Source organism: Rhinolophus ferrumequinum, chromosome X (genome assembly GCF_004115265.2).
Source record: "Rhinolophus ferrumequinum isolate MPI-CBG mRhiFer1 chromosome X, mRhiFer1_v1.p, whole genome shotgun sequence".
NCBI classification, from domain to species: domain Eukaryota; kingdom Metazoa; phylum Chordata; class Mammalia; order Chiroptera; family Rhinolophidae; genus Rhinolophus; species Rhinolophus ferrumequinum.
Window position 1 is genome coordinate 114,737,486 of NC_046284.1, and position 24,856 is coordinate 114,762,341.

At 40.7% G+C, this 24,856-nt stretch overlaps 2 protein-coding genes across 2 annotated transcripts in view; both read right to left on the reverse strand.

Annotated features, from left to right (window-relative positions):
• Positions 1-547: 547 nt before the first annotated feature.
• On the reverse strand, positions 548-23,904 carry ZRSR2 (zinc finger CCCH-type, RNA binding motif and serine/arginine rich 2). The gene is made up of 11 exons (XM_033104812.1): positions 23,778-23,904; positions 23,289-23,368; positions 19,392-19,473; positions 15,946-16,054; positions 15,652-15,738; positions 12,832-12,870; positions 12,098-12,216; positions 7,016-7,229; positions 4,082-4,137; positions 3,216-3,325; positions 548-1,073 (listed from the first exon to the last, which is right to left on the reverse strand). Exons 1-11 carry the CDS (start codon positions 23,816-23,818, stop codon positions 562-564), a joined length of 1,449 nt encoding a protein of 482 aa, XP_032960703.1. The 5' UTR covers positions 23,819-23,904; the 3' UTR covers positions 548-561.
• CA5B (carbonic anhydrase 5B) overlaps positions 23,839-24,856 on the reverse strand; it is a 40,634-nt gene continuing 39,616 nt past the window's right edge. Inside the window, exon 9 of the mRNA XM_033104831.1 lies at positions 23,839-23,971. The gene's annotated coding sequence lies outside the window, so the exon portion shown is untranslated. The remainder of the gene's footprint in view (positions 23,972-24,856) is intronic.

Below are 24,856 nucleotides of genomic sequence, written 5' to 3' on the forward strand. Positions count from 1 at the left end.
ACTTCAGTATCCTTACCTCTTGATGTAATTTATCCTGAGGAAATGATCACAAATGCATGAAAATATATAAGGAAATGCACCACAGGGTTGCTTATTTATAGCACAGGATTCTTTAATAGTGCAAAACTTAAAATAACTTAAAAATCCAACAGGGATATGGTTGAATAAATTGATAGATCCACACTATGCAATGAGTAAAAAAAAGGCATTAAGAATAGGGCTTGATGAAATACGACAATGTTTTAAGTGCAAAAAAGCACATTCAACTGTAGCCATATAAGATGTTTGTGTAAAAAATGCACATCCATTAGAGAAAAAAGACTAATGCAATGCTCCAGTGTTAACTGGTTATCTGTAAGGGTTAGGATTGCAAGTAATTTTCGTATTTATATATTTTAGGTTTTCTATACTAAACACACCAATTATAATAAGAGGATTTTAAAACGGGGTTCCAGGTTAGAGGGTTCTGCCAGACTTGCTAACCCATTTGAGCTCAGAGCCCTCCACCCAGATATGTAGCAGCCATAATGAGATACTCATTTATTTCAGAGCAATAGCAGTTTATTTGCGTTTGGGACTCAGAACAGTTCGGTCTCTACTACCTGACCTCCTCCCGCCATGACTCCTGGACCTAGAGGGGCTGCGGCTGCGGCTGCGGCTGTGGCTGCGGCTGCGGCTGCGGCTGCGGCTGTGGCTGCGGCTGCGGCTATGGCGGCCCCGGCCCCGGTCCCTTTTTCTTCCTCTGCTTCGTGAACTGTGCCTTTCCCCACTTTTTGATGTGTGTTTGTGAGATTTCTTCCCCTTGTGGCTACTTCTCCTTTTTCTCTCAGTTTCCCCATTCCTTTTGTAGGAGTGGGCGGGACTCGGGCTTCTCCTCCGCCTGGGCCTGCTATAGTATTCGTCACGGTGGCCCATCCTCTCTCTCCTCTCGGAGTTCTTCCCAGAGGACCCAGTCCGATCTGGAGACAGGTAGATGTCCCTATTAGCCTCCCAAAACTCATTGTTGGGATTTCTGAACACATGAAGAAAGTTGCAGTGCTTTCCTCTTGGACACTGTTGTATTTCAAATAAACCTGCAATAGCACAGTAAGAAAATGGCATTTATTGCTGCCGCTTTTATCCTTCTTAGACGGTGCATTTCTGATGTTTGCACATTTCTGATGTTTGGGTGTAACAGAACATTTTCTACTGTGAATCATTTAAAAGGCACTTGCAATAATCTGATGTTACAGTTGTGGTTCCCAGATTTGAAAAATATTCTAATACTCTAACAAGTGGCATTCTGAAAAGTAACCAATCCGAAGTCTTAATTAACCAGATTACCCCGTTCCTCTAGTAGATTATGGTATGGAGTGCAACCAAGCAAATGGCGACCACATAATTGTTTCTAGGGTTCACAATCCCACTCATTGACAAAGCAGATTCCTAATTAACACTGAAGCTGCAGCCCTCGGAGTCCCTGTGGCAGCGTGCTTTCAGGTCATGCTGGTGGCAGGACAGAACCACTGGCCAGAAGGGAGGGCCTATTGGAAGTGGAGGATTTGGACTTTCTTTACACTTTAAGAAGATCGTCAACACTGGCCTAATGCTTTAGTTTACCAAGTGCTTTTAATATGGAAGATTCTTGTCAAAGGTGAAACCTATTTGAACACCTTAGAGATCCTTCTCGGGTTTTCAAACATTTTTTAAAAAGCAGTACATTCCCCAAATATGTAAAACAGTTAAAAGTGAAATACCTCCATACCACATACTATATACAAAAAGTTAAAATAGAGCAGAGTCCTAAATGTAAGACAAACTATAAAACTCTAAAACATACAAGTAAAATCGTCATGGCACTGAGCTAAGCAATGGATTATCAGATATGACACCAAAAGCACAAGCAAAAAAAATAAAGATAAATGAGATTTCACCAAAATTTAAAACTTTCGTGCTTCAAAGAAAACTATCAAAATGAAAAGACAACCCCCACCTAATGGGGGAAAATATTTGCAAAGCGTATCTGTAATAAGGGACTGGTCTATAGAATATACCAACAACTTTTACAACTCAGTAATAAAAAGACGTAACCTAATTAAAGTATCTGAATAGACATCTCTCCGAAGAAGATATACAAATGACTAATGACAAGGACATGAAAAAATGCTCAACATCATTACTTACTAGGGAAAATAACCACGTTGTTATTTTAAAATAACAAGTGAAATAGTCTCCTGCTTTGGGTGAGTCAAAGTCACACTGAGAAGCACGTCACCAAACAAACAAAACAAAACCAAAAAAACACCTCACCGAAATCACACTGGATTCCCAGAAACTGACAAAAGTAACTGCCTTTATGGAGAAATCAGTTCCATTTCTTTCAGCCCAAACCTTTAAACTTAAAGTGTAATGGTTCTTCTGGTTTTCCGAAGCAAGGAATTCTAAACTTTTTTCCCCTCCTTCAATAAATGGTTTTAACTGACAGCTTCCATTAAGATCTGGTTGGCAACGATTCAGACTTTATGTATAAAGTACAGATTTTTCAATAAGGTTTTAAGCAGGCATGTGCAAAGCAAGGAAAAGTAAAGGGTCAGAGAAGCGCTCCCCTAAGGCCTGATAGCTCCATCTCTTCGCTTCCGGGTACCTCAACAATAGTTTGGCTAAGCCCATCCAATAGGTATCAAAAGAGAAGGAGGCCACCAAAATTGTTGGCTATTCAAAGGACTGACTCATTTCCTGTCGATGAGTCAGCCTGACTGAAGGGGCCCTCATGACATCATACAAAAGCATGTATTTCAAGTAAGGCAGGAATGTTACAGGTAATGTTTTAGGTGGCAAAGATACCCAAAGATTCATTAGGGATAAAGATGGGGGGAAAAACAGCTCTCGTGAGGCGAGCCAATGAATAACAAACACCTCTGAAACCGCAATAAGGGAACGATGGCTTCCCACACACACGCATCTCGGGCTTCCTGAAGTGTCAGACACACAGCCCAGGAGTGAGGATGAGAAGACTGGAATTCTAGCCCCAACTGTCACTGATACACTGTGACCTCAATCATCTCATGCATAAAGTGACCCGCAAGGTCTGTTACAGATCTTACATGGGATGTCCTTTATGTAATCGTTTTGGCTCATCTACTGCATGAGGTAAAAGCTATGTTTCACCCCTTTCAGAGACTGTCCCTTTATGTAACAGTGGAACAACTGGGGGAAAAAATCATGTTGTATTTTACCACAGATTGCCATTTTCCACCGGGTCACTGGGCAGAATTCACACTGAAGCTGTCGTCCTGCATACCATCGTCCGTTAAACAGAGAAAGGGCCGCTTGGCATTCTTCTTCCCTTTAAACCACAAATTAAAGGCTGCATTTTACAGTAACGTTCTAATATGTAGATTAATCCTGTTGTTAACCATTTTATTAGTTTCTTGTAGGACCACCAAGCTCACTGGTTTCGTGCTACCCAGGGAGTACCCATTAGAGCATTCAAGCTCCTGCAGCTCACAATCTACTTAGGAGGCCTCTTACTAACCCTCTGAGAGGTTCTGATGTATGGAAATAGGCTTGCGTCAAAGCTTCTTAAACCAAAAGATTGGCCTCTTAAAAATGCAGAAGTGTCTTCGATTGTCGAGAGCCTGTTCTTCCTTGGCTAGGACTGCCGTTCTCCTTATTACAATGGCTCTTTTAACCCTTTAGCCATGGCACAACCCCAGCAAACAGCAAACTGAGCAGAAATGATACACTAGCTGTACACTGAGAATATTTGGAGCTTCAATTTCTTGCTCTTTCGATTTATACGTTTCTATTCTCTATTCTAGTTATCCCTTTTCAGCTTGTATTTTAATTATTAAAATTATATAAGTAAAAAAAATAACTATATTGCAAAAGATTAAAAACTTTGTCAAGTATGCAAAGAAAGAAATACAAAGGTATTCATTTCAAATCCCTTCTATATTTCTGTATCAGCTCTTAATATTCGCATTTTTAAAACTACCATGCATCTGAAAGCTCCATTTTCAGTGGAAAAATCCCAGATGTCAACATAATCACAACACTACTGTGACAGAATGTGAAGACATTTTATGTTCAGGATACTTACGATTGATATTGAACATACACATTGCCCCTCAGATGAGGTTCCAAATTGCAGCTGACCTGGGGGCAAGAAAGAATTCTATCATTACAAAACAAAACAAAACAAAACTAAGGGAAAGAAGCCCTCTACAGTCATCAAATGCACTCCGTCTGGCCAACATTACCAAACCGAGTGATCAACTAAAGATCTCAAAATCGAGATACTACCCCACTCTCACATCTACTTAGGCATACTTCAGCATACATGGGTATGTGGGCCCCAACCATCTGATCCCTGTTGGTCCAGACTCCCCCTGCCCCCATAGATAGGAAATGTTTACATAAAAATACAGAGAACAGAAATCAGCCCATGTATACACCACTCAGACTTCACACTAACATTTGCCTTTTTTGACTGAGAATGTTTAAACGCGTAAAACACTAAAGACCCAGTTGAAGTCCTTCCATCCTATTCTCCCCCCTCCATCCCATAAACGAACACTATTCTGAGGTATCCTTTACATTCCAAACAGGAATACACACACATGCACCCAAATATCCATAGCTACACGCACACAGAAGCACATATACACATATCATGTGTGTGCCATAAAGTACATACGTGTTATGTGTACACATACACAGACATGCATTATCTATTATGTACACATGGTCATAAACATTTATGAATACATATGCAAAGAAACATGTATATACATTGACAAACCATGTATAGCATTGCTTTGTACATTTTTAAATTCTATATAAATAGTATTTATTCCACCTTCTTTTTCCAAGATGTAATCCCATAAACTTAATGACTCATTTGAACTACTGTATACTGGATATATCAAATTACCACATTAATTTATCCACTCCTCTGAGATAGCCAAGGTACTTCCAATTTTTCATCAACAAACCGTGCGCAGTCAGCACTCTGGAATACGTGTCTGGGTGCACAGATGTGTCTAGTGCGCACAGCTATAAGTAGTGTGCCGATCTGTGGGTGACAAGTACCTTCAACTTCACTAGGTAACGACAAACTGCCCTCTGAAGGGGTTTTACTACTTCACATACCTCACCCACTCATGGTATTAAGAGAATTGGTCCTTTTTTACCTGAAAATATTTTACCTGAAAATGTGAATCACATCTCATTTTAATATGCAGTGTTCCTCTGACTCCTTAGGTTGAACATCTGATCATTTGCCTTCAAAAATGACACATCTGATTTGGTTTTATATAATGGTATAAAAAGGGCCTCAAATATTCATACTAATGTTTAGCTTTTATTTTCAAAATAAATCTGTAATTTTAGAAATTTATTCCCAAGTATTTTTATTAGCACATCCAAAAAGAGGCAGGATCCGTACTGACCAACAGTTTATGCCACCGACCTTCGAAGGAGGCCCACCTCAGCAGCGCCGGGGACCTCAGAGACCACTTAAGCCAGTGGTTCCCAAGGACACATTATTAATTTTTCATGATGAATCTAATCTTTTGGAAATTTTCCTTCTAAAAATTTACTAAACAAACAGCTTTCCATTTATAACTGCCAATGTGATTAGCATGAGCTTGGCTGACAGAATTCTAAACAAAAGGGAAAAAAATACACCGAGGTTAGTGGGTGGCTTGCTACAAATAATGGTGATTTCTACCAACCAGTCTGAAGTTTCGAAAGCGGTTCCACCATGAACTTCACGGAGCAGTATAATGCAGGGACCCCACGAAGGAAACCGCTGATGTCGTCTAATCCCCTTACTTTCGAAATGAGGAAAAGGCACAAAGGGGTAAGGTGACATGGTCGAGAGTGCAGGCCTAGACCAACTGCACTAACATGGCACCGTGTTGTGTGTGGTCAGGCATTGCTGCTTTAGTGTTGACTGCTTGTGCTGAGAAGTAGTGCGAAGACAGGAAGGCACACGCAACAGAAACAAATGGCAAAGGGGGAAGAAATTTTTTTAAAAATTTAAAAAATCTTGAAATTAGTAGAAAGAAGAATAGCCTTGAACTTCAGAAGTGCTGCTGGTTAGCAGTCGCTCTATTCTTTAGCTGTTCCAACTTTCCACTGTCATTTCCAACTAGCAGGGAAAAAAAAAACATAAACCCACAGCTTTATTCCTGTCTTTTCCCAAATTATGGGACATTTTCCCCAATCTAACATAACAGAATCATTTCCGGTTTGGATCTGATCAAATCACAAACCAAGTAGGAAGCTTCACTGCGGTAGGTCCCACTACTGGGTCCCGGGAGTAGTGGCTACTACATCTGACTTTACTCTCGCCTTAAGGAATGTGCCAGAATAATTCTGTGTACTCTGAATGTGTCCCTTTTTCACCCCATATGCTGCATCACAGACGATGACCTTGGGAACACTATTTTCAGTACTGAAAGTATCCAATGAATAAAATCAATGTAAAAAAAAAGGGGGGGGGGAATCAAAATTTACAGTCCAGGGTAGCTCCAAAGTAAGAACTGGGTGGCAGTTCCAAGCAGGCACCATCAACACAATGCAACAACAAACTCGGTAAGTGGAGTCCGTGGAGCGGCGCGGCACTGTGTACACCGCAGCTCTACGTGGGACCGGCAGTGGAGCGAGGCAGTGCCTTCTCCATCGTATGCAGCGTCGAACTGAACGCTGTCTGCACAGACCTTATGCAAAGAATTCACTGGCTGGGGACGAGTTGGCCCACAAAGGTACTGAAGAGATGAAAGAGCCTTTTCCATCCAGTCCCTGGCACCCAGGAACTTTCATGCGAGCACATAGTTTCAGGGAATACCTCTACCAAGAGAAGGAAGTAATAGGCACGAGCGCCTGGGTGCCCGACAGCGGGCCAGGCTCTGCACCATGGCACACGTCCCCATGCAGGCGGAGAGCCTGTGCCCTAGCTCTCTCGCCCCACTGGGGACTTTGGAGGGAAGGGAAGCGGCGCCCTCCCACGTGCACTGTGCATGCCCACCTTGAACTGGATCACCTTCCCCACGTTTCTGAACTCCGGGAGCACATCCTCATAGAAGTCCAGGAACTGCTGGTAGGTCTCCTCCTCGCTGTACTCCAGGCTGGCGTCGGGGTCATAGTCGTCCCTTCGGCACTGCTCCATTCCAAACGTAGTAAACATGCTTCGAATAAGAAGGGTGGGACTTGATGTCGGGAAATTGTGTTTACGTGAACACCTGCATATGAGAGAAAAGCTTCAATTCAGCAGTCTAATAGAAATGACACACAAAGAGCTGTCTTTAAACTTTGAGACTCAAGTAACTTGGCTGTTTCGACTTAATTGTAAGATAAAACCCATTCAGACACATCAAATTCCAACACTTAAGAAAACTATTCGAAGACTGACCAATATATTGACTCATTAAAATGTAAAGGTGGGAATTATGTCCAAGTTCATATGCCCTTCAGCTGCCTGTTGATGAAGTTCAGGAAGCCTTACACATGTGAAAGAATAGGGAAAAAGAAGGTCCCTTGGCATGACAGATTATGGTGACAGGCACATACATATCCTATGTGGGACTTAGGAGGAAGGTGAGAACACTACAAGCCCGGTTCTACACAATCTTCAACTAACCAGATGTTTAGAGAAGATGGTATCTGTTTCTAGCTAAAGAAGTATCTCAATCTCATATATGTATAGCGTTTCATAATTTTCATGACACTTAAAAATTTTTCCCATTGATCCTTGCAACCTGTTAGGACGGTCGGGGCTAGTATTTCCCCCACTTTGCCAAGAAGGAAGCTGAGGCCTAGGGAAGCACACTTACCCAAGTCACATGCCTGGTAAGAGAGGATCCAAACGACTCGAGTAACCTACAGTCTATTCCTGCCTGTTCATTATAGGAGATAAGTGTAATTAATTTTTACTTAATTGAAGGAGGCTCAATGTTGTTTTCATAGTGTAAACTGGACCAGGCTGTACCTGAGCAATTTTTTAAAAAATCTTTTATATGAGTTTATTTTATTTACTTCTTTCTAAAATGAGGAAAAAAATGTAGCTCAAGATTCCAAATCATCAAAATTTTCCTGATTAGGCTTCTAGTTAAAAAAGTGATTAGGACAAAATTTTTAGAAAAAAAAAAAAATCCCCAGAACTTAGGAAGAAAAAAAAGTTGAAGAACTAGGCAAGTACTGGAAAAAACAATGGCCCTGAAATGACTAAATGTTTAACTCATACTCCCTTTCCAGGTCTATAATATGCATCTGTGCACCTAGAGAGAATGCATCCAGAATGCCCCCACAGCGTGTGCAGCTCAGAAATGTGCAGTGTTCATGAATGTGAAATTTTCTATTTCCCAAAGGACCTCCTAGATCATTCAGTAAGAGCCCCTGTGATGAGATGCACCTTCCCAAGTATAACTGACAGAACAGAGCGAGGATTCAACCGAGCTGGCAGTGTTAGCAGGGAATCAAAATGTTACAAGTATGAAGCACATGCAGGATTCAACAAGAAACCAATTTAACAAGGTTAAAATTCTGCTCACACGCTTATTATATGTGAATGAACCTGGCTCTAGTTCCCAGGGTGTCAAACGAGCGTTTGAGTTTTGGAACAGAACCAAAGTCCCCGGCCAGGGAAAATGACCCCTTGGCCTGGAGAGAGGCCATACGATGAGCCAGCCCTATGACACCTACTGAAAAGTCAGCTAAGACAAGAGATACTTGGGAAGGCTCTGGTACCCAGCCTGTGTGATTCGCAGAATCACCTGGGGAGAACTGAGATTTCTCAGGCCTGCCCCAGACCATCTGTTCAGACCTAAAGAGTGGGGGAATCCACACTTTCAAAGTAACTCCCCACCTGGTCCTGAAAGTCAGCCATGTTTGGGAACCCCTGGTTTAGGACTTGCTGTTTACCCATTACTCAGATACTGGAATCAAGTAAGACTGCCACAAAATCCCATACAGGTTACCTTAGCCCAAGGACAGCCAATAAACAGTGTGGGTCTCTAGTCTCCAACGCCCCCCGGGTATAGCTAACTGACTAGGCCTCTTTTTCTCTTTTCAAGGGAGTACTCCAGGTACCCACCACCACTGTCCTCATATATATGTTCCAGTTAGACTGTAATCATTTATTGAAGGTCTCTATAAGAAACATTCTCATGAAAATTACCTATACAACTGTTAATAAAACATCTATCCAAGTTGTCTGCCTTCCTACTCGATGTCTTTATACAGCACTCCATGGGAGAAACATTTCGAACCTGCTGCCAGGAAAAGCTCTGTCATTCCCAAGATACTGTTCATTCTTCCTTTTTGGTAAGAACTACATAGCTCATCATCGCCTGCGATGTATTAAAACCCAGGGCCAAATGTACCACACATTCACAACAACTCACTTTCATCTCCTTTCTTTGATTTCAATTTATTTTACTAAACTTAGTGTAGGAGATTGTGAACTTTCTTTAAATCACTTCTGGAAATTGGCGAGGTATAAACAACTACCCCAGTAAATAAGTTTTATTTTTCAGCAGTAATTATGTTGTTTTAGGAGAAAAATAATAACTCCCCTCAAAGCTGTGACTCCAAAAAAAAAATCAACATTAGATAGTTTCGCGAATTGAATTCTAATAATTACAAAAACAAAACCACCAAAGGGATGCTTCGGCTATGAAAGTGTTTGATGATGTGACAAACTCCAACAGAAGAGCTGCGTGATCTGGAGCAAGTAAGTCCCTGTGGCTCCCTATAAAAGGGGCACCGTATAAAGGGGCACCGTATTTTTGTCTGAAGGGATGGTGCTGGAGTTTGTAACTAACAGTTTCATAGAATTTTATTTCACAACTCATCACTTGCAAGATGAAAACATCCAAATAGCTGTCATACTTTTTTTTTTTATAGTTGTGATGGTAAAATTGCATATGCTTATTAAATATTAAGAAATGTTCACAAACTAATCTGACCACTGTCAATATTTTCTTGAAACGACTCGGGTTTTGAGAACCTGACAGTCCATTTTCCTTTCCACAAATACATACTGTCAACTGATGTCCTGAAACCATTTAAAACATCTCCCCTTCTCTCATTTATGCCCAACAGAACAGAAGGAGAGTCCAGAATCAGATGACCACAAGTCTTAAAATTCAAGGAAATGTTAGATACACATCATAAGTGAGGAATCCTGCAGCTGGAAAACTTTAAATGTGATCTGTTCAACTACCCACACAGATGTGAACTCATACTGCCTTTCAAAGGTAATTCACTGTACATTTTTTCTTTGGTTGGGGTGTTTTACACCATACTATTACTTGATGAAATTGAGCACACATTTGGGAAACACTTGTAAAGGTACAAAGGGGAATAAAGTCTCTCTCATTCCTCTGGAGGAAGCTTTCAGTACTGACCAGATCCTGTGAATCCTTTCACAGATATTCTGGGTGTATACAATCTTAGCTTTAAAATATAAAAGGAGTTATATATCCTACATTCGTGGCTCTCAATCCTAGAGCACATTAGAAACACTTGAAGACATTCCAAAAATAAGGCTTCCCAAGTCGCAGAGACTCAGATTTACTGCATTTGAGGTAAGACAATTTTTTTTAAGCTTTCAAGATGCTTCTAACATGCATCCAAGGGTTGAGAAACACTGTTCTTAAAAATTGTAAAATAGTATGAAGGCTTACATTTAAAAAGAAATAGAAGCGAATGATAGAGAAGGTTCACATTTTCAAAGAAGGAAATAAAACTACCATGGATAATTTTATGAATAAGAGAAACATGAGAGATGACATAGTTTCTCATTAAATACACGTGAAATTGCCAATTTACATCCCTTTTTGGAATAGGACACTACGATACAATTAGATCTTTTCTTCCGCAGAATGCATAGTAATAATTAGATCCTCAGATGGATTCATTCACCATTATGACTTATGTACCTTATTTGAGTTGTTCAGTCATAAACAGGCCAAATTATAAAAATCACCATTGCCTGGCATATAGTAGGACAGTAGGTATAAACCAGTATTTGCTAAATGAATGAAGATATCAGTGCTTAGTTCTCCACATGAACGTCTTGCTACAAAATCAATGACCCAAAAGACGCAGGAGACAAGAGCGTTTCAGAGAATAAGGGCAACAATAAAAAAATGAAAACACCAGCAAACACTCTGAGAGGGCTTGCCACGTGCCTGGCACCGTGCTACCTGCTTTCCTTGCATTCATCCATTTCAGGCTCACAACCCCCTTATAAGGGGGATACTATTTTCAGTCCCCATTTTGCAGATGAGGAAACTAAGGCATGGAGCACGTAAGTAACTTCCCCAAAGTGACAACCACTAAGGCCAGTGCTTGAACCCAGGATCTGCTCCTGTGTCGGAGCACACTGAGAATGATGAATTAGAATAATTTTCCTCCTTTCACTCAGAGCCTGTCTTTCACAGCTATCCCTGTAGGCATGCCAATTTTTTAAAGTATCTTTTGTGCAGTGTTTGTCATTTAAGAAATAAAGCCAGACTGCTCAGGTCTCTTGAAATAGATGATTTTCCCATCCAAGTTGTCCCACGTGGACTAATGCAAGCACAGGCAGAAAACAAAAAGCAAAAGATCTTCATCAAGCTGTGCAAGGGATGCAAAGGAAGCCCTGTCAGACACGTGGGCTAAGCACCCCAGAAAACAGGACCGCGGGAAGCAGAGGTGAACAGCCAGGGAACTGGAGATGCAGCAAGAACACAGCAGACGCCTGACCGTGAACATTTCAAACTTGGATGTGAGGGCGATCTGGCAGCGACATCTGTCACCCCATTGATCGCTGGGGTTGACCGGGCTGATCTGGCTGGCTAGGCGTGTATCCCCTTCCTCCCTCACCGCTCCATGTGCAGCCCTCCCGAAGCCGTGCTCTTGATCAGAAAGGACAATCTTCCTTGATAGAGGACTGTTCTTCAGTCAAAGATATCTGAGTAGCTGCGCTCCCCTGCTAGCATCGCCAGACAAGCTCTCAAGCTGAACATTTCAAACTGAAGCCCATGCCACCCGCAAAACCGGAACTCAAAAACCTCAACATTTTGAGTCTGATTTGATTCTGACATGATAAAGCAAATTGAGTTACCTATCTCCAAATCTGCAAGCTCCTGTTTTGCTGTAGAATGGGCAATTAGCTCGATCTTTCTCCACTATTCTTAAGTCGGTGGGCGGTTCTGGGTTTTGCCATGTGGTACCATTTTCCAGCTGTTGAAAATAACCATGAGTTAACTGGTGGTGTACGATTCCATGAAGAATTGTTTAAAATGTATTCAAATATTTCGGTCAAAAATAAAAACAGATTCATTTAAGAATATAGACATTTAAGTGGTAACATGCGATCGAGGCTTTACAAACAACTGTGCTGAGACACCAGCTGTGTGTTTCTCTTGGTTCCGTTGTTGGCCATTATCAGGCATCACTACGGCAACCAGGAGCAGTCACCGAAGTTTCCCTGTGTCCATCCATTCTGAAAAGGGTCGAAGGCCTTGTTAGGGAACCACCACTGAGAGAAATCAAGATTACTGTGAAGCAAGTTAAACCGTCCAGCGGGGGTAAGAGTGTGTGATGTTGTTTATCTATACATTAAGTACCTGTTTATGAACAAGTACAATCCACAGGGGTGATTCGATACTATTTGCTTATGTTCGTCAGTAAGTTTTTGTGGTTCTTCTTGTTGCATAAATCACAGAGCCACAGAAGTGATTCCAGTTATTCAGATGTGATCTAAACAGCCTACCTTAAAATTAACACTACCGGAAGTATTGTTTTTAAAGAAATGTTCTTTGGTCTCAAATTCTTAACGAAAGGTTTCGAAAATACCTCATTTTCAGCCCGCTCCAGCATCTTCTGCACAGCTTCCTACAAATGGTGCAAACATAGGATTAATGAAAACATGGAAGTCAGGTAAGTCACATCTGGTTTCTCTGGTTAAGAATGTCATGTATAACAATTTTTAAAAACCCACGCATTACGAAAGGCTTCAGATTCCAATTTGCTTTCTACAGCACAGATGTTCTGGAAAGCTTTCAAAGGATATATAGCTGAGAGTTTTTATTCGAACAGGACATTTAATGGCTCAGATTGCAAAATATTGAAAATATCATCTTATGCTAGTTTCAGTAACAGTAATATTTAGTATATTTGAACATATATACCACATTCTAGTTTTTAAGATGAGGTACTCATCAATATTATCAAATGCAGTGCTAGCTGAAGCATCATAAACATTCAACAGATGCTAAAACAGGACATGAACAATAGTAATTAGGACTGACAAAAAATCTCGAACTTTTCATTAAGGCAAAGGAAGTCCTGCAGTATGCCAGCAAAGTTTCACCTGGGGGGCATTTAAATGACTTTTGAAATGATGGTCAACAGACGACTCTTTCCTAGCCCCTTAAAGCATTACATAAAAGACTCGTCTGTCTAACTGCTCACTTGATAACTCTACCTGGTCACTTAAGGGTCCTCGGTAACTTAACACACTCAAAACAGAACCTAGTTCTTCCCTACTCCTCACCCATCGAAATGCCCCATTTCAGTTCAAACTGAAAACCTACAAGTGGATGACGTGAACTCCCCTCCTTTTCTTTCCCCTCTGTCCATTAAGTCTAGAGTCCTACTGACTGCCTCCACACACCCCCAATCTGTATACTTCTCTGTAGTAAGCACAACCCTCATCCAAACCCCCGTCCTATCTGGAACAGCTGCTTTCTAACCGGTCACCATATGTCTATTCTTGCCTCCCTGGTCACAGCTCCCCATCCCATCCCTTTATACAAAAGTTAGAATAATCTGTTAAAGGTAAAAGATATAAATTAGATGAAGCCACTCCCTGCTTGAAAACCCTTCGATGGTTTCCCATTACACTTAGCATAAAATGCAAACTCCTCCTTCCAATCCAGGAGGCCTCAGTGATCGACTCCGCCTACCCTCCTGGCCTCCCGCGCTGCTCTTGGTCTCTAGGATTAAGGCGCCCTGACCTTCTTTCAGCCCCACGCTCAGGCCTCTTCCCTCCGCCCGGACCCCTTTCTCCCTGAGAACTTTGCACTCAGGTGTCAGCTCACACATCGGCCCCTTAGAAAGTCTTCCTTGACCAGGCAATCTAAAGAAGTATTTCCCTACCCCAGTCACTCTATCACACGACTCTCTGCTCTATTTCTTTATAGCACTTAACATGATCTTACAGCACTTAAAATGAGCTTTTTTGCTTCCTTTTCAGCTTGCTCTCCCATCTAGAAACTAGCTCAATGAGATCAGGGCTGTCATCTTTGCTGCTCTATCTTTCAAAGGATAGAGAAGAATCTAGCTAGAGGAGGATCGAGAGAAGGATCTAGCACACAGCAGAAACACGGTTTGCATATCCCTTTATATATGCTTAGAATCTACTTCATTTTACTCACTTCTCCTTATTGTCTCGCCAGACTTCCTTTGAAACAAAAGCCTTAGCTTTCTGAAAAGAAGCCTTAGCTTTTATCTCATGCCAGAAAGACCTTAACGGAAGAATATCCTACTGTTAAAATGGGAATTGGTCACTCTCTCTCTAAAAAAAAAATGACAAGCGCCAAATGATTTTCCTGCCCCTAGTGTGGTCATGCCTTATCTGTAAAGCAGTGCTCCAATAAGGCTATCTAAAATTTGCACTGGAATTAACTGATAGCCTGAGACATAAAAAACAAAAGTCATAGAGGCTGCTTCAAACCCATCATGACTAGGATGCAAGCAAACGCATTTTCCCCCATGAGAAGGTGATTAACTACCCACTTTCATGCTATTCAAATTTAGCAGTATTACAAAAGATACATCCTGATGAATCAGTCAAGGAAAGACGAGCTGTGATTATCTTTGAAATAAATACACTGTTAAGGAACAGCAGCAAAATATACCAAATCAAGCTTTATAAACAATCCTGAAGATACAGGAGATATGTACATATAACCTTACAGATTTTTAAACTATGTTTATAGCCCAAGTTGTAAAGGAAGTCAAGATTTAATAACAAAAAAATTTCCTAATTCCTCACATGTGAGTTCCTGAATTCTTTCAATTGACTAATTCTTGCTGACATGTCATAAGCAGTTAAGTCTCTTATGAACTAAATAAATGTGGAAACTACAAAACACTTTTCTCTAAGTCAACTCATAAATAATAGAACCTCAGAAAAACACCATTTGCCCTAGAGTGGTACATAGTGTAAAGCAGGGGCCAGCTGCCTGTTTTTGTAAATGAAACAGTTTTAGTTTTATTGGAGCACAGCCACAACCATTTATTTACAGATTATCTGTGGCAGCTTTCACGTCACACTGGCAGAGTCGGGCATTTGCAACAGAAACCACACAGACCATAAAGCCTAAGACATTACTCTTTGGCCCTTTACGGAAAAAGCTCGCCAACCTCTGGTATAAAGGGTAGGAGGAGTAAAGCTGACAAAACCCTTAATTTAAGGTATCCGCCACTGCACAGACCGGAAAGAAGAGCGTCCGAAGGAAACTCTAGTGCGTATACTAAAAACATCCCTTTTTAAACAAAAAGCCGAAGTCCAAACCCTGCTATGCCTACAGCTTATTCTTCAACCCCACCACATGGCACATCTCACTAGGAGGATACGCAGTGCGTTTATCCTCCCGTGACAGCAATCACCTCTCGCTCTTTCTTCTCCTGTAGCTTCTGCTCCTCCTCTTCTTTCTCTTTTCTCTGCTGTTCTTCCCATTCTTCTTTTAACTTTCTCTTTACAGGGGGGAAAAAGAAGGAAAAGTAATATTTTTTTCAGATTCACTTTTTAAAAGATTTAACATACCGGGCAAACAAATGAAAAACTTGAACAACACTGGTAAAATGGATGATATCCATTTTTTTTAAGTTCAAGGCATGTAATTCTTAATGACTTTTGGTTAACTAGTTAGTTAACTGGTTAGCTGATTAATAATACTGTACCTCTTGTTCTTCCTGCCGTTTTCTAGCTGCCTCTTCCTTTTCCTTCTTTATTCTGAATTCTTCTTGTGCCTTCTGCTCCCGTAGCAACCATTCCTCATGCAATTTTTGCCTAGCAATGTGATAATGTAATCAAATAAAAGAAATGGGCATTAATCTATACATACACACACGTAAAATGACGTATTTGGGAATGATTAAACTATCACAGAAGACATTTCCTAGAAAGCAGTTAAGTGGAGGTAAGAAGACCAGAAGTATGAGTAGCAATGTCAGAAAAGCACTCCATTTCAGCAACTATCATCCTAGAGGGTAATGACTTAAAATCACGACTTCTACACTCCGTGTCTGTGACATCTTTTACATAAAACGACACTACAACTTTCCCTGTATGTTGGCCACCGTGATGTTCAGCTGCCAATAAAGTGAGTAACAAGCTTCAGAGGCCCACATCCAACTTTTCACACTCAGGAAGTACTACCCTCCCTGTTCTATGCATTTGAAAAGTGGCAATAACAGGATTGCAGCACTAGGAACACCGGGCTTCTTTTACCATAAACCTCTGGACTGCTACTCTATCCAGTTAAGAGATGCCTGTGGTTTGCCCCAAGCACCAAAACTGCTGAAAGGAGGAAAATAAAACTACATCATAATCATGTCTTTAAAATGAAGAAAGCTCCAGATTTTAAGAAAAGATAACAAGAATTATAAAAGTAAGCAGGTGTCTAGTTTATGTTTTAAAATGACGAAAGATAAAGAGTTATGGTATCTTAAAATGGGGTCTCAGACATCCAATACCACAAGTTTCTAATTTTAAAAATGGGCTATATTTTAAAAGTTTATTAGCCATTCAGGTGTTTAGTTGCATTTTCCAACTGAATCTGGAGATGGGAAATGAGATACAAAAAATTGTTCTATATCACTTCAGTGACATTAGGAGTTAAGTAAGGTTTTACGTCTAGACTGGGGACCTAACCACAATTTCAAACACTCTATGGGAAAATATATCCCAACTGCAGGCTTTAGGAGCATGTCTTTTAGCCATAGTCGAGACTCGCATATTGTATATGAAAAAGTTATACGCCGATTTTTGACTGCTCGGAGAGTCAGCACCCCTAAGCCCTGTGTTGTTCAAGGGTCAACTGTATGTCATCTTCATCATAACAGAAATCTGTAGTAAGAACCAGAGTTATTGTAGCACCTCCCAGCTGCCAACACTATGTTAAGCACTATAGACCTATCGCCTCATCTAATCTGCCCAATTCCATGAGGTAGGCACTATGATTGACTTATCTCCATAGTTAAGGCAAGGAAACTGAAGCTCAGACAGATTAAGCAACATGAATACAGCTGGTAAGCAGCATCCTGAATCCAACTCCATGTTCCAATCACTATTGCATTTGGGGGGCGGGGGGCATTTTGATAATTTCACCACCTATTTATGTGCTTAGGTAGAAAACAGGAATTACAAGCAGCAGCATTTCCAGTGAACATACTAAATAACTAGAGTGTCTATACAGTTTTCTCCTTTTAAAACTTTTTAATTTTCCATTGTGGCAAAATATACACACCATACCTTTTTAACCATTTTTAAGTGTACAGTCGTGTAGCATTAAGCACATTCAAATTATTGTGTACCACTTACAAAAAAAATTACCCCGTGAAAAATACTAAAAGTTAACAGATTATTTTGGTCACCTTGGGATAGGGGTGGCCTCTTTAAGTCAGACACCAAGGCCAGACATCATAAGAAAAGTTGACCATGTGAAAATCAAATTATGGTAAGTAATGCTGTAAGCCAAGTGAGGATTGATAAAAAATGAGAAAAATATACATCACACATATGACAGATAAAGGATTAAAATCCTTAATCAAGTAATAACATTGCTTACATAACAAACTTAAAAAAATGTATCCCCCAAAAGATATAAGACTTAAGCAATCTACAAATAGGTACTGTATTTCCCCGAAAATAAGCCCTAACCGGAAAATAACCCCTAGCATGATTTTTCAGGATGACATCCCCTGAACTTACGCCCTAATGCGTCTTTTGGAGCAAAAATTAATATAAGACCCAGTCTTATTTTCGGAGAAACATGGTAATAAAACATATAAAAAGATACTCAAGCCTAATGATTCAGAAATGCACATTTGAAACAATGAAATATAACTTTTCACAACAGGAGTTTTAAAAGTTGATTAATAGCAGGCGGCCGGATAGCTCAGTTGGTTAGAGCACAAGCTCTGAACAACAGGGTTGCCGGTTCGATTCCCACATGGGCCACTGTGAGCTGTGCCCTCCACAACTACACTGAAGACAAAGAGCCACTGCTGAACTGCTGGAGGAGTGGTCGGATGGCTCAGTTGGTTAGAGCGCGAGCTCTCAACAACAAGGTTGCCAGTTCAATTCCCTCCATGGGATGGTGGGCTGCACCCCCTGCAACTAAAGATTGAAAACGGCAATTGGACTTGGAGCTGAGCTGCGCCCTCCACAACTAGATTGAAGGACAACGACTTGGAGCTGATGGGCCCTGGAGAAACACACTGTTCCCCAATATTCCCCAAAAAAAATTAAAAAAAAAAAAATAGTATCATTGTCATTATAAGGAAAAAAAAGTTGATCAATAGCTATTGTGAGTGAAGGTATGGGGAAATGGGCACCGTGATTCACTGTTGAAGGAGCTGTAGACTACAAACCCAACGCGCTTCCTATCTGCCCATCTACGTTTCACGTGTACTTATCCTTTGATCCCAACCATTTCATTTCTAGGCAAATACTAGGACAATTACCAAGGATATATAGTCATGGATGCTCACTGCAACTTTCAATATAGTAATAAAAGTCCTGAATGTAAATTAATAATAAACTAATAGTAGATAATATAAATAGTACATAGTAAGAGGATGTTATATAATAGTAAATAACCTGAATATTCACTAGTAGAGAACAATAAATTATGAATGAAGAATAAATTATGCTACGCAGCGGATACTGCGTTGCCATTGAAATGATTGAATTAGATCTCTGTATCAACATTGAAATAAATGTCCTATGTATTTGGCAAAAAAAGCAATTTATAGAAAAAAGTATATATAAATATCACCCTATTATAGAAATATGTATGTACAGTACATGTACACTTTCTTATATTCTTAACAGTGACTATCTTTAGGTATGTTGAATTCAATGAAGCCCTTTTATACTTCTTAATTATTTTGATTTTTCAAAAACGTTCACGAATTAGCAAAAACAGTGAAAAATACTTCCATTAAAAAAAAAAAAGACATCTAGGTTTATCCTGTCAGCTGGAGATTTACTTTATCCAGAGTATTTTATAAGACCTATTTTGTACAAGATTTTATAAAGACGATCTGTACTAGTGAGTAAAGACTTATAACATTCAAATGAAATAACTGGGTCCACAAGAAGTGCTTTGATCAGTGCTGACCTCTCTATCTCCAATAGCTTCTCTTCTTCTAGTTGGTGATGTTCAATAAAAGATTCTTCCTCCTCCTCCTTCTGTGAGAGTCCTGAAGGAATTTAAATGTTTTATTAAACTCTCTGAGTATCACAAAACCCTAGTCAATAATTCAGGGGGAAAAAAAGATACATTATTTTAAATCTTTACAATCATGGTACGAACCTCTTCTTATAACTTTCTAATAATAAGGGCTCCAACCTCCAAATTTGGTACAACATGAGCATCCAAAAGAGTAACAATGGTAATAGGTAATACATTAAATTTAAAAAATTAATCGACGGTTCCATAGTGATACTCAAAAAGGTGGTGGGGGTGTGGAAGGGAACATCCATCTTTACAGAAGAATGGCAACTAAGAAATGTAGGAAAGACTTAAGTAGAAAAGTCATCACTTTTGCAACCCTCATTGTAAACACTAATTTTGGACAAAGGTGTTAAAAACATTGGATGAGAAAGTTTGTTGAGAAGAGGATATTTACACCATCTCAAAATATCAGCCCACAGATGCATACTAATTACAAAGGGGGAAACATCCTTTACAATGGAGCCACACGACTGGTAACACTGACCACATTTTGCATTGCTAGGAGTGGAACCACCTGGCACTACAGGCCCCCTGATGTATGCAATGAGAGGTATACAGCATCAGCTTTAGGTATCTTGCCATACAGAGTGTAAGCTGAGGGGCAGCCTGATGGCTCAGTTGGTTAGAGCGAACTCTCAACAACAGGGTTGCCGGTTCAATTCCCACATGGGATGGTGGGCTGTGCCCCCTGCAACTAGGTTGAAAACAGTGACTGGACTTGGAGCTGAGCTGCGCCCTCCACAACTAGATTGAAGGACAGCAACTTGGAGCTGATGGGCCTTGGAGAAACACACTCACTGTCTCCCAATATTCCCCAATAAAATTTATTAAAAAAAAAAAAAGTGTAACCCGAAGCTAATCAGGAGCAGACAGACCCATCCAAGATGCAGGGCATTCAACCAGACAACTGGCTTGGGCTTTTCTAAATAATCAGTCTGGGTCTGAGAAAGTTTAAATATGGCCCACATATCCTATCATTGAACTACTGTTCCTTTACTTGGGTGCAAGTTTAGTATTGTGGTCCTTATTCTTAGGAGACGCAGGCTGAAGTATTTAGGGGTGAGGATCATGATGTCTCCAACTAACATGCAAAGGGTTCTGAAAAAAGTTTGTACGTATGTATCTACATCAAGAGAAAGAGCAAGAGAGAGAGAAAGAGAGAGAGAGAAAGGCAAAATGTTAATAATTGGCAAATCTAGGTAAAGCGTTCATGGGTGTTTATGGTAGTATTTTTTTCAACTTTCTGTACATCGGGACATTTTCAAAATAAATACATGGAAAGCAATTTTTAACATAGGAGAAGATAAACACATATCTTCTCCTATTTAGAATTTAAATTTAAAGGAAAAAATGAGGAAAACTGAAGTGATTTTAAGGAAATTTAACAGAAGATCTCGGCTTAAAGGAAAAAACTCTTGTGTCATGTATATTGAGTATAGGTCTCACCAAAGGCTCGCGTCCTCCTAGATAATTACAATAATTTACTTTTCTTAAGCACGTCAACTTTATTATTTCAACACTTGAAATTAAAAATCAGTAAAAAAAAATTAGGATGAGTTCCAACTCATACAGAATATCTAATAATTCAGATAATTAAATGATCTAATGTACACAAAAGGCCTTCCAGAGAACCTGGCACAGAGCCTATGACTGGCTAACTTACGCCCACCGACTAGACACTGCCTGGACACAGCTGATATGCAAAAACATCTGTTGCCTGACTCACTCAACACCCCCCATCCTGCCTCAAACCAAGCTCTCACACTCCACAGAGGTAATCACCAACAGTTCTGGGTGTAGCATTTTCTCTACATATGTGTCCTTGCATATATTTGATCATTCACGTACAACATATCTGTTATACACGTTAACTATACATGGAATCATGCTATGGCTTTAAAACTTGCTTTTCATACTTAATGTTACCTTAATTTCTGACAAGTAAGCTCATATCAGGTTATTTTAAGTAGAACTGGGTGCTAAAGAGGCTACCTGTAATTGAGAGGTCGATGTTCCAGAAATTTCTACCAGTCATTTGCCAACTCACTCTTACGGCAATTCTTATACAATATCTCTATATTGCAGCATTCTGGGTAACGTCTGCCCATCCAATGTGTGCTATAATGAACAGCAGTGTTTGGCAGGCTACAATATTCATGAAGCACATGAAGTAATGAATTGTGAGTTGGAGGAGGCAAAAGTAGGAGCAGTCATCCAGAGACAAGTGTAGTCCTGGATCTGCCATTAGCCATATAATCCCGAGCAGACCAGTTACCTGCATCTTTCCACTGAGTAAAATGCCAAAGGACACCATCCACCTGCCTCTCCACAAAGGCTCACTACAAATGCACTTTGCCAAGTCAAAGGGAAAAAAAATTAACACAATACAAACAACAGCTATAGGATTTAACATAGGGAAAGAAAAAGAGGTTAAAAAAAAGTATATTAGAAGAAAACAGGTTAAATGAGCAAGGTAGCTGAGAACTTTAAGGGGATGGGGGATCACTAAGAACATCAGTAACTGCAACCTACCCTGTATTTACTTTTATTCCTGATGCTTTATCCTACCTCTGGTGAACTAGTTCTGAATGAATAAAAAAGGAGATGCTAACAAAGGTTGCAAATAAACACACTGCTCCTTGCATTCTAAATATTGCAAGCATTGCCACTAAAATAATTACTAGACAAGTCCAATGGTAAATAAAACCTCTATGGTTATGTTTCTCACGGCCCCCACATCCTGGTTACTTGAGGCCATGGTCTGTGGACTTCAAGAATTGTCTAGGGCTTTTTTTTTTTTTTGTCTCCACTTCATTTCTGATTTTTTTTAAAATTAAATTTATTGGGGTAACATTGATTAGTAACATTATATAAGTTTCAGGTGTACAGCTTTGTAATACATCATCTGTATTTTCCACTGTGTGCTAACCACCCAAAATCTAGTCTCCTTCCGTCACCACATATGTCTAGGATAATTTAATAAGCATATTTTGGATAACCTGGATGGCAATCATTATAACCCAGCACTACTGTGTGATTTCACTGCTTCCACCCGCATTCATAACTACTATATAATTTTATAACTTAGTAGTACTAATTTCATTATATTAAACAGGCAACTTTAATATATAAATAAATGTTAGATTCTGCCATATGAAGGCCAAATGACACCATAGCCAGTGCAGACGAAGGTTCCACAGTATTTTAATAGAAAAAGTAAATAACCACAGGACAACAGTAGTGGTGGAATTCCAAACTCCAATCAGTACCATATTCATGTTGTGAGCTTGTTTCCCATCATCCATAACATGACATTAATGTAGATTTGATTTTTACTGAATGTATAATTTCACTCGGTTTTGTAATTTGTAAATATGTTGATTTATAAATAGTGTATCTTACGTTACTCAAGTTTGAGAGAAACGTGCAAAATGTCTAAAACCCTTGACTCCTGCTGGTTTGACAAAGAAAAATATTCACCGAATACTTACTATGTGCAAGGGCTGTGCTAGGTGCTGTAATTCATGATGCCTGCACCTGTAATATTAGATAGTTCATAAATACTTACACATAAGCAGTGGGTGATGATTCACCATGACTTTTCCCCCCCTCTGTAGTACCTTAATGTTGTTTCTGACATAGGTCTAACATAACTTTACTTGGGAGGCAGTAGCCACAGCAATTCTTTATCAGATACTGTACTTGGCTTCTTTCTGTCACCGGGGCCTCAAGTTAGGAACTCAATTTAATACACAGAAAACAGGATGAAAAGTCCGTTACCTGAGTCTCTCAATCGAGCGAGTTCCTGCCGACGTTTCTTTCGTTTCTCCTTCTTCAGGGCCGCCCTATACTTTCTGTGGCTGGAAAAAACGAGACATGCACACTCCAGCGTCAGTGTCCGCACCTGCAGCGCTGCCTGCCTGAGCTCCCCTCTCCTCCGCGCCCAGTTACAGGAAATCGCTCGGGTGCTTGAGAGTGAAATCTTTCTTCCCATGTTTTCACTACAGAATATGTATTTGACCAACGCCTTTGCTATCCCACGCCCAGAAGGCAGCTCTACATCCCGCCACCTGTTCCCCTCCTCGTCTCCCGGAGCCCACAGATGCCCGTGTGAGTCCGAAGCGCACCCCGGGAGCGGCTCGAACTGCCGCGGCGGCTCGCTTACTTGCCCTAGCTCCCTTTGCCTTCCTGCCTGCACCTCCTCCATGCCCAGCCTCTGCTCGCTCCATCTCCTCTTCTCGCCAACTCATTTCTCCCAGCCCAACTTACCTAGGTTTCTCCGGAAGCACCAACGTCTCGGGCGCCGCCATCTTGCCAGCGTCGCCACGCCTACAAGGGCCGGCCGGAAGAGGCGGGCCTAAGAGAGAGCACAGGCGCCGCGCGGTCCCTCTGGAGAATGGGGTGCGTGGCTTCGCCCCGGCGGACCAAAAACGGAAAGTCGCAGGTTTCTGTAGGTGGCTCACCTGCCGAAACACCGCACACGTAGATGTCTCCTTCCTGTAAGCTCCTACCCCGCCCTGGAATTATTTCTTCCCTCCTAGCGCTTCCCCAGTGCCTTGTCACTACGTTCTCCCCACGTCATAGTGGGGTGTCTCGTGGCCAGGAAGTTAAAGTCACACTTGTTTTTTTCTCATCCAGTCACGAAGCCTCACCCTACCCACAGAAGCTCGCTTAGCTTCCCAGTCCGACTACCCCCGAGGCTCCGCCTCCTTTTGCGGTTCCACCTATCAGTACCTCAGGCAAAGCTCCAGACTCCACCCCCTTCCATTCAGAACTGCTCTGTAGAGGTGAACTTAACTCCTGGGGCTGCAAAGGTGTAACCTCTGCTCCCAAGGGAGTTAAAATCTAGAGGCAGGAAAGAACCAACACATAAATCAGATAATATGGTACAGGCAACTAAGTGTACTTAAAACAGTCCACCTTGAGGGGATCAAATATATGATGATGGAAGGAGAACTGACTCTGGGTGGTGAACACACAACGTAATTTATAGATGATGTGATACAGAATTATACACCTGAAATCTATGTAATTTTACTAACAATTGTCACCCCAATAAATTAAAAATAATAATAATAAATAAATAAATAAATAGTCCACTTTGAGATTCAGGGAGAGCTTTTCTGATGCATGAGTTGAGTTTTGAAAGAAGACGGCTTTTACCCAGCCGGAGAAGGTTAACAAATCAGCATAAGCAAAGGCACTGAGAGAGGTGAAACAATGTGAAATCTGCCAGAACCGCAAGAATTTTGGCCATCGAATTTAAAGGGCAATTGGAGAGTATCAAGGAATACAGCGGTAGAGGTAGGCTGGGGCTAGGTTATGGAAGAGGGCCTAGAATGTCATGC